Here is a 10,016-nt window from a genome sequence, read left to right as displayed (position 1 = left end):
GAACCCGCGGGGCGGCGGGGCCCGGCCGGAGCCCCGGAACGAGCGGGGGCGGCGGGGCCCGGCCGGAGCCCCGGAACGAGCGGGGGCGGCGGGGCCCGGCCGGAGCCCCGCAACGAGCGGGGGCGGCGGGGCCCGGCCGGAGCCCCGGAACGAGCGGGGGCGGCGGGGCCCGGCCGGAGCCCCGGAACGAGCGGGGGCGGCGGGGCCCGGCCGGAGCCCCGGAACGAGCGGGGGCGGCGGGGCCCGGCCGGAGCCCCGGAACGAGCGGGGGCGGCGGGGCCCGGCCGGAGCCCCGCAACGAGCGGGGGCGGCGGGGCCCGGCCGGAGCCCCGGAACGAGCGGGGGCGGCGGGGCCCGGCCGGAGCCCCGCAACGAGCGGGGGCGGCGGGGCCCGGCCGGAGCCCCGGAACGAGCGGGGGCGGCGGGGCCCGGCCGGAGCCCCGGAACGAGCGGGGGCGGCGGGGCCCGGCCGGAGCCCCTGCATTGTCACGGGAACGGCCCCGGCCCCGGGCGGAGCAGGACGAGCACGGAGCCTGCCCGCGGTATAAAACACCGAGCGGATCCCCCCAGCCCCGCAGAGGAGCCCGAGTGGCGCCGAAGCCTCGGAGCCGCTTAAGGAACCTCCTGAGCAAAAAAAGCAACACTTCGTAAAACTTTTATTGATTTATCACTTGATTAAAGCATGGAATAGTATAACTATTATACATCGTATTTTCATGTAGAAAACTTTACACAGTTTTTTTCATATTATATAATTTTGGTATTATCTCAGAACTCTATACATCCATTGGCAAGGAATGGTCTTTAAATTATTGATAGTAAATGCACTTAATACAGAGATATTAAAACTCAGGCATTTTAAATATGTGAAAACATACATTTTAAACAAAGGTGCTGAACAAACTGAAGTTACAGGTTAAAGGGAGATGCACTTTTGACAAAGTCACTATTTTTAATCATTCTCTTGAATAGTAAGACTGAGCTAAAATCTGGGAGGTGTGGGTTGTAGTAGCAGATACGGGTTTCGATTGTTCTGTTTACAGTTCAGAATGCGAGGTACCAGACACGGGGAACAAACTGCCGTACAAACAACCTTTTCCTGGACGGTGAGACACAAGAGAAGCAAGACGAAGGGAGTTTTCAGCCAGCGCAGAAGGGGGGGTTCGGGTTCTCCTGGCTGGATCCCTCCCTCCCCCGGGAGGCTGCCGCGGCCCGGAGAAGGCGCCGCCGCAGGCGGCAGCGCTCAGCGGTCGGTGCTTGCGCCTGCCAGGGTCAGCCGCAGCTCCCCGCGGGCACGGGCTCCGGAGGTGACTCTGGCCCTGCACAGCCCGGGGGGGCTCAGCCGCTCTGTCACGGCCTGAGCAAAAGCCCCGCGTGCCGAGGAACACCCTGAACACACCCGGTTACTGCTGTCGTGGGACGGGGCCGGCGGGGACAGGACAGGGCTGCCCTCCGCAGACCCTGGGGTTGGGTATCACATACCCAACTACAGCAGTTTGCAGCTGGTATAAACACAGCAAAAGCTTTTCTGAAGGAAAAGAACAGTCTGAGACCAAAGGCTGGAGGGAAGCATGGCCTAAACAGCCTGATCCTATGTGCAGAGAGAGTACAAACGCTGCCCCTTACAGTAAAGAAAGCCCATGAAGCAAGTGAAGTCATTGAAGACCTCAGAACTGAGACTTGTCTCAAGACACGACTGTAGGGCTTTCAAACCTGTGACACACAGACAACATGCAGCTGGCCACGTGTGTCTGATGGGACATGAGGGAACACATTCCATGAGGCAGTGACACATGCCAAATCTGAAAAATAATGGTTCAAATGTTTTCCTTAGCACTACCTACGACCAGAAGAAAAGGAATAGCGTATTATTACAGATTGAAATAGAATTAAAATAAATACTCCATTTCCTGCAGTGCCCGATGCAGTGACATTCCCAGGGAATGAGCAGCTGCCTGAGATGCAACACGAAAGGATATTTCAGATGCACCAAGGTAAATACCAGCATTGCTTATTTCTCAGTCTTCTCCTATTGTCACAGCCATTCACTCCCTTCACCTAAACAGCAGGGTATAGATTTAACCTAATGGGCATTTAAAAGTCAAAGAGCCACAACTACCACTTACTTTTCTTTGGTTAAAAATAAAAAGTAAAAATAAATTGTGAAAGCTTTGTTACTACTACTGACTGTAAAACCTTTCCCAAACAATGCTTACGCAGGACAAACAGATGTATTGAGGAGCACCATGAAAACCCTTTGGAAAAAGATCACAAAAAGCAAATCAAACAAATAAACAAAAAACAACAACCAAAAAAAAGACCCAAAGAGAGCACATTCCCAGCAGCTCAGAGCAGCATCTCCCAAGACAACCTCACCTGAGGCCATCCTGCCAGGAAACTCAACTCAAAACCCAAAATAATGTTATACACTTCGTTCCATTCAAGTAGGTAGGTTGTTGTTGCTGTTTCTTGGTTTGTTTTTTTTCTTTAAATACTGTTAATATTTTAAGTTTGTTACTCTTTAACTCAAGCCTAATAAGCTAAAGGAGTGGATGGTATTGTTGCTCCTGATGTAAAATCTTCCATAAAGCTAAGACTCAGAAGATGCAGTACTGATATTAAAAAAAAAAATTAAGTCATTTGCTAAACAGGAGGAAACCCATCTCCAAACATGCTCCAGGCTGTCCACTTCGGCAGCCCAGTGCCCTGCCTGGTCCTGGACACAAAGGAAAAGCCAGAGGGATCTCGGGTGGTCACTGGCCACCGCAGCAGTTTATTGTGAACACGTGCCAACATCACAAGCCTACACAAACACAGTCACTGGTTCCAAGGGGCAGAACTTCCCCGGAGAGATCCGGCTGATTTCTCAGCTCTAGCTGGCATGAGAGGCTGAGCAGTGGATAAAAGACTAGAGGAGACATAGTGGATCATACAAATGACTAGCGTGAAACAAAGAGACTGCACACCTACTGCATTGACTCTGTAAGCAATAATTCAAACGGAACTGCCGACACTTGTGTAGGATGGACAGAACAGGAAAATTCCCCTCGTTCCCAAACGCCGCTGCGGTAAGGATAACCTGCTCCTGCGGCAGCACCAGGGTCCCGTTTCCCATCGCTCCAGCTGTGGGTGCAGCGGGCTCAGGCAGAGCTGGCGGGCAGGCAGGGGCAGCCCAGCCGTGGGCCCTGCCCCTCGGGGCTGCAGATGTTGAAGACCAGCCCGATGCGCAGGAAGAAGCGGCGCAGCACGGCGCGCAGCTCGGGGATCAGGTCGAACTGCATCATCTCACACAGGAACGGGTAATAGGTGCAGGCGTGGGCCCTGAACTGCCCAAACACACAAACACAGCGTCACCCCCCACGGCTGCAGCCAAACACAGGGTGCTGACGCATTCACACAACACCAGGGCTCACCCAAGCCCTCCCCGTGGCCCCGCAGCTCCGCGGTGTTCGTGGCAGCAGCACGCACAGGGCCTGCTTTGGGGTCACTCCCTAAACAGAGCCAGGGTGTTGGGACTTGCCAGCCTAGAGGTAGTAGCAGAGTCTATTTGTAGCAACATGAATATTTGCATTCCCTTTCCCTCAAAAAGAAAATTATTCTTGCCATCCCTGTCAAGGAAACTGGAATTCCAATTTCACAGGGGGGAACATCACCCGTACCATTGCTGTGCAGCTGTAACACAGCACCAGCCCCTCCCTTACTGCACACTCGTTGTGCTTTGACATGAAAGCTGTTCAGTAATCCCATCCACGTTCCCACACAACTGGGAATTGCATGGATGCAGCCCCATTCCCACAATGCAGAACGGCTGCAGACAGTGGAGCTGCCGCTGCTGTGTGCCAAGGAGAGCACATCCAGACCTCCAGTCCAGATGGAAATAAAGACTGCACTCAGGCTGAAGCAAGAATGAAAAACACCCCCAAATGCAGACAGGACTTCCAGCCCCTTCTTACCTTATCATCACTGATTTTTAGTGTTTTTGTCAGAAGCAACAGCAGGAGATTGGTCCAGGCTTCTCGGTGGCTTTCTGAGTTGACAGTAATGAAATAGGCCAGGGCTTCCGTGCACACACTGCAGAGATGGCACAGTTCACACAAACCGTAAGGGAAACCCTTATGAAGTTTCTGATCACATGCTCTGTTTGTCCTCTCTGTACTTTGTTTTCAAGCAAGATGTACTTCCATGGGAAAGTTTTCAATCGCATGCAACTTGAACTACACAGGTTTGCTTTTTCTGATACAGGAATTGCTCCAGATAACTGAACTAAAATACTTTTCATGTTGGTGACAGAGAAGGAAAAGGAAAATTAATCTGCCCAATAAACATTTTGTAACTGAAGCGCTGTCACTTTCAACCTGCAAACATTATTTCCTGACCCTGACGTTGGCAACAGCACCAAATTTGGACTGGTTTAATGAAGATCTGCTCAGTTCAGCATCACACATTAAGGAAGAATTATTATTGCATTAATAAATTTTTGGTCCGTGCTGCAGATTGCCAACACAAGGTACAAACTGTACCACGTACTACGGCTATTTTTAGGACACTCCTTTAATTAAAGAAGGACTAAGCAGATTAACATGTCCACACATGCTGGTAGATCAGAATCCACTGTGTAAGTACAAGGGCAAACTGGGAAATCTTCACATTTGATAAGAGACTAGTACTCGCAAGTTTTATGTACCCACTCACCCAAATACCTTTCTATATTAATTTAGAACGATTTTCCACATGTGTTTAAATTCCAGCTGTACAGCAGCTTATACTGCACTCTTTTTCAATCAATGCATCCTACTCTGCCCCTACTGCCTTGTGCTCAGATGGGAGAACTCTTCGGGCACCACCACTTGCATAAAGAAAAGCCTGTGTCAGGCAGAAGGTGCTCCATCTATTCCAGGCACATTGCTCCCTCCCTGCTCAGTGAGCTCTGAGTGCAGAGTGTCCCCAGCGGGGCTGTGCTGTCCTACCTGGGCAGGCAGTGTCCCCAGCCCCCGTCCCTGTCCCCAGCCCCTCTCCCCTGTCCCCAGCCCCTGTCCCAGCCCCACCTGAGCAGGCACTGCCACACGGCACCCCAGCCCCCTGTCCCTGTCCCCAGCCCCTTGTGCTGTCCCCAGCCCGTCTCCAGCCCCATCTCTGTCCCCAGCCCTGTCCCAGCCCACCTGAGCAGGCGCTGCTGTACGGCAGCCCAGGCCCCAGTCCCTGTCCCTGTCCCCAGCCCTTGTCCCTGTCCCCTGTCCCCAGTCCCTGTCCCCGTCCCCAGCTGTGTGTCCCCGTCCCCAGCTGTGTGTCCCTGTCCCCAGCCCTGTCCCCAGCTGTGTGTCCCTGTCCCCAGCCCTGTCCCCAGCCCTGTCCCCCTGTCTCCAGCCCTGTCCCAGCCCACCTGAGCAGGCGCTGCTGTACGGCAGCCCAGGCCCCAGTCCCTGTCCCTGTCCCCAGCCCTGTCCCCAGCCCTGTCCCCCTGTCCCCAGCCCCCTGTCCCTGTCCCCAGCCCTGTCCCCAGCCCTGTCCCAGCCCACCTGAGCAGGCGCTGCTGTACGGCAGCCCAGGCCTCGCGCCGGCTCTCGTCCACGTACATGCGGAACAGGATCCTCAGGCAGCACGCCAGGCTGCTGGTCTCTTGTTTCAGGAGATTGGGCTTTGATTTACCCTTGAACCCTAGAAATCAGTCCCACACAGCACAAGAGGGAACGTCCAAAGCTGGTGTTACTAGCCAAAAAATAAATGCTATCAACAATATCTGACCACTAATGATTTCTTGTCCAGACAGTATTTCCTCCTCCTGGATTTTGACCGAGTTCTGATTTATTTACAAAGATACTTAACTACAGCAGTACCTAGCTGCGTAGCTCTGCTTTAATTGAAAAAAACCCCAGATAATTTAGCAAACAGAATTATTCAAGTCATCAGGAAGGAGACAAGCAATAAAAGCATGTGACTGTCCAATAAACTCTAGGGGTGACTGCAATAGCACACTGTTGTGTCACGATACTTAAAGCTAGAAGTGTAGTTCAGCATGTTTATCAAATAAAAATAAAAGCCTCACCTGCTCTCCATAACACAGTTCGCTGCTCGTAATTTGAATTAAAGGCTTTTGAAAATGAGTGAGATTCTTGCAGACAATCCAGTAACTTAAAAAGGTGATGTGAAGACATGTATTTATACATTCCTTGGTCTTCTGTGTCAATGTGGATGTCTGCATCCAGTGTGTCTCGCTGAAGAACAGGGGGAGAGGGACAGAGAGAGAGCACATGCCATAAACTCCAGTTCCTAATTCCATTTGTAGGTGCGGTGCAGTGTTAGTGCAGTCCAGCACAGCAGAGTGGTCCTGTCAGAGACCAGAGCTGCACTCTTCTCACTAGGGCACTCAGGAAGAGAGAAGTTATGATCTATCCTAGTTACTGGTAAGAAAATAAGACTCAAGAGCAAGGGAAGGACTCCCCTATGGAGACATTGCAGTCACAGCAATACAGTACAGAACATTTCCTCTTCTCTAGAAGCTGACTGGGTAGTCAAAGAACATCAAAATGAACAACAAAAACAGTGTGGGTTTAGATGTTGCCTAGTGTAGAAATTCCCCATCCTCGGCTCATGTCAAATTTAATTAAATGGGTCAATATTTTTAGCTAATTGCACTAGGATTTTAACTACACCCTCCCCAAAACACAACCTGAATGCACTAGCCAGAACTTCCAGCTCAGGGCTTTGTTACCAGCCAAGCCAGAGCTACTGTGCACTTCTGCCCAGAGTCAGAACTTTCGGGGACAGGGACGTGTCTGAGGTCAGCAACGGGCAAAATCTTGACCATTGACCTTGCTGAAGTTCAACTTCTGCAACACCTCCTGTGCAAACATCCAGACTGAGCAGAGCCTCAGCTGTGGCTAGGTGACACTCAGTCTAACGAGCAGAAAAGAATGCCTGCCCCCAAACAAACAAGAACCGGTTTTGATGAGTATGTATTCACGACAAAAACAACTATAATCTATTATAATGATAATAAAAATTGAAGTAATGTAATACTACAACATGCAGGCTGCCAGGCAGCACTCGAGGCAGACAAAAAAAATCACAGCTTAAGAGTGGTTTACACACATCCAGGGTAATGCTGAGAGTCAGAAAAAGACTCTGTTTAGTGACCACATCAGAGCATTCCACAGTTTGTACCTTACTCTCACAACAAGGTTACAGGTAAGTCTGAGGGTACCTGAGCTGCAGCCATGTGCTCAGCATCTTCCTTCTTGCTTGTGGCTGGATAGAACACTATGTTATCAATGGTCTGTATCAACTCCAGCTGTACCACACACTTGATCAGGAGGCCAGCAAATAGTTTTTGGTCTAATGAAATGGAGCAACACAAGTTTCAGAAGCAATTCATGACGGTTCACTTACTAAAGGCTAGCAAAATATGACATTCCCCTTAACAATTTGATATTTAGTAATGCTGTGAATTATCTTCTCACTGCAAAGAGAGAAGAAGAAAATCTCACTGCAAGGCATAAACACAAATTGAAAAGACTTATCCCAAGTTTAACTGCCCCAAAACTTTCTGCAGAGAACTACAGAAGTGAACTAGGACCGGTCGAAAAGGTGCACTGAAAAAGCTTGTATGTTTTCCTTACTTGCATAAGGACCACCTTTCCAGCTCTCATCTGTTGGGTTTGAGTACTGGCTTTGTCCTCTTTCAGAGGCATTTTTATCCATGCTGCTTAAAGACTGGTGATCTAGGTCCAAATCCTACAAGAGAGTGCAGAGCCATTCCAGCAAGCTGAAGCGCTAACTCCCCACCAGCTATCACCTTCCAGATGACCCCTGTAATCCCAGCTTCAAAGGCTTCCTGCATCCATTCTTTACATCCTGTTTTACAGTGACACCAAATGCAATCTACTGTCGATTCCTTGACAAGTGTATTGACTACAACAGAGTATTTCACAAGCTGACCTAACACAAAACCCTTCAAGTCAGTTTATCACCCCGAGCTGGCTCTCACCAAGTGTTTTTCAGATGAATCCTCCTCCATTCCTACAGGCTTCCATGTCAGCAAGCTCCAGAGTTAAAGAAACAAAACAAGGACAAAAAATAATAAACGGACAAAACATCAAACAAAACAGAACAAAACAAAAAAGGTAAATATTGTTGCTTTGGAATTGGGTATCAATATAAGAATTAAACTTATGGACTTACACATGAGGAATAGTTGTTTTGAAGATTTCCAGCATACAATTGCACGTCTGGCCCCAGACTTCAGGGCTGAATTTCTGTCCGTTGAGTATGACCAGGTTTTCCAGGCAGTTTGTACCTGATCGTGCCAACTGCTCATTATCTGTCAAAGAAATCTTCCATGTTTATCAACTTCCACAATATCAATGAAAAATTAACCCTTCCCTATTACTGCTCCATTAAAATTTTTACCAATACTGCGAAATGCACAATCTCTTGGCTCAAAGCCTACCTATACAATATGTTACAACAATATGAACCTCAAGAACCTACTGAATAGAAAAAAAAGTCTCAAAACAGCCTTCACGAGATGGAAATCCAACCAGGGAAGACAAAGGACAGAGCAGAAGAAGAAGGGAAGCACACAGTGAGAAAAAGGAAGGAAAAGCAGCAATTGGCAAATGATGATTTCCTGCAAGATCATGCCCTGACATGTAACATGCAGGATTCCAGGTGTACGACTTGGAGCCACAAAGAAAAGATGCTCTTTCCAAAGGTGTGTTCAGAAGTACTCGTTGGCTGGGAGAAGGGTGAAGGGGCGCCAGAACGCAGGCACACATCTGGTTGTGTCAACAAAGGACGCAATGTGTCCCCGCAGTCACGCCAGGAAGGGCTCTCGGCAGACGGCTCACAAGAGTGACACCATTCTCCAAAGGTTCTGCTGTGTCACAGAAGCACCATGAGCCCACCACGAACACAGAAACAAAAAAAAAGAAGTTGCCTGACTCAATAAAAAGATTAGGGCTCGGATATTCAAGGTACTGCATCAACCTACTGCAACACGTATTGTCCTAATGGGAACTTTTATTCTTCCAAAATTCAGCTCACCCCTTCTTAAGTAACGAACATCTGAAACCACATTTGATGAAAAGATCCAGGTAAATGAGGTACCTTGTTTTACACACCAGTGCAGCTGTGCCAGTATGTCAGGAAGAAGGATCTCGTGCAAAGCCTCATAGAACTGTGTGAACACGTCACAGATGGCGTACAGGGCGTGGTTGCATGTCGTGGTCATCCACTCTGATTTCTGGGACAGAAAATGGAAGTCTTTGGTTTCGTGGGGATCCTCCCATGAGGACAACACCTGGATTACATGTGGCTGCTCAACAAGAGGCACAGCTCTGAGGAGGGCTCAGAGCTAAAGCCTCACGACTGCAGATGTCTTGTCAGAAGTGTTTGGTTGGCCACAAGAACACTGCTCAGGAAACTGTGCGTGTTCACAACAGGAGAACATTCTCCTTGGAAATAATCAGGCAGGCACACAGGCCACTGGGCACTGTGGCAAGTTGCATCCAGGGCACGGAATTCGGCAGAACGTGCTTAGTTAAGTCTGGGGCAGTACGGGGGGGCAACAACTGATGTCAATAGAAACTGCTGCCTCAGATGTGCGAGTTCCTAAAAACACAACTCTAGGGAATGCTTGCTTTTGGGGTTCTCTTGGTTTTACCTCCGTTTGTTGTTCAGGGAGTTTCATATTATCAAAAATTCGAAACACAATTCTAAACAGGTCCTGCCACCAGTGCTTTTCAAAGGTATGCCCGTAACTCTTCATGATTTCAAACATCACTGTTAAGCCTCTGTAAACAAACCCAAACAAGTAGGTGTTAAAATGTGTTCCTGTGATACCTTCCCTAAATGAATTAAAAGGAAAAAGAGAAAAGCTTTATTACCTTGTACGAACATCTAACTTGCAACGATTGATGATACAAGAAAGTTCAAACAAAATAGGAAACCATCCTCTGACCCACACTCTGTCCCCAGGAGCCACATTCATGTCATCACTTGTGTATTCCCTTAATACC

The 10,016-nt window shown here is 49.3% G+C and overlaps 1 protein-coding gene across 1 annotated transcript in view; it reads right to left on the bottom strand.

Moving 5' to 3' along the window:
- Window positions 1-639: 639 nt before the first annotated feature.
- The window catches only part of ARFGEF2 (ADP ribosylation factor guanine nucleotide exchange factor 2), a 33,188-nt gene continuing 23,811 nt past the window's right edge, over window positions 640-10,016 (bottom strand). The window contains exons 29-39 of the mRNA XM_066199323.1: window positions 9,885-10,015; window positions 9,662-9,791; window positions 9,106-9,241; window positions 8,179-8,317; window positions 7,985-8,039; window positions 7,617-7,731; window positions 7,202-7,332; window positions 6,044-6,212; window positions 5,517-5,655; window positions 3,954-4,071; window positions 640-3,326 (exon numbers count right to left, since the gene is read on the bottom strand). Of these exons, the coding sequence (XP_066055420.1) occupies window positions 3,141-3,326; window positions 3,954-4,071; window positions 5,517-5,655; window positions 6,044-6,212; window positions 7,202-7,332; window positions 7,617-7,731; window positions 7,985-8,039; window positions 8,179-8,317; window positions 9,106-9,241; window positions 9,662-9,791; window positions 9,885-10,015 (1,449 nt within the window). The 3' untranslated portion in view covers window positions 640-3,140. The remainder of the gene's footprint in view (window positions 3,327-3,953; window positions 4,072-5,516; window positions 5,656-6,043; window positions 6,213-7,201; window positions 7,333-7,616; window positions 7,732-7,984; window positions 8,040-8,178; window positions 8,318-9,105; window positions 9,242-9,661; window positions 9,792-9,884; window position 10,016) is intronic.

This window comes from Chamaea fasciata, unplaced genomic scaffold (assembly GCF_029207755.1).
Source record: "Chamaea fasciata isolate MVZ Bird 193981 ecotype frontalis unplaced genomic scaffold, bChaFas1.0.hap1 SCAF_17, whole genome shotgun sequence".
Classification (NCBI taxonomy): domain Eukaryota; kingdom Metazoa; phylum Chordata; class Aves; order Passeriformes; family Sylviidae; genus Chamaea; species Chamaea fasciata.
Note: the sequence above shows the minus strand (reverse complement) of the source record. Positions and strands in the feature narration are given on the sequence as shown.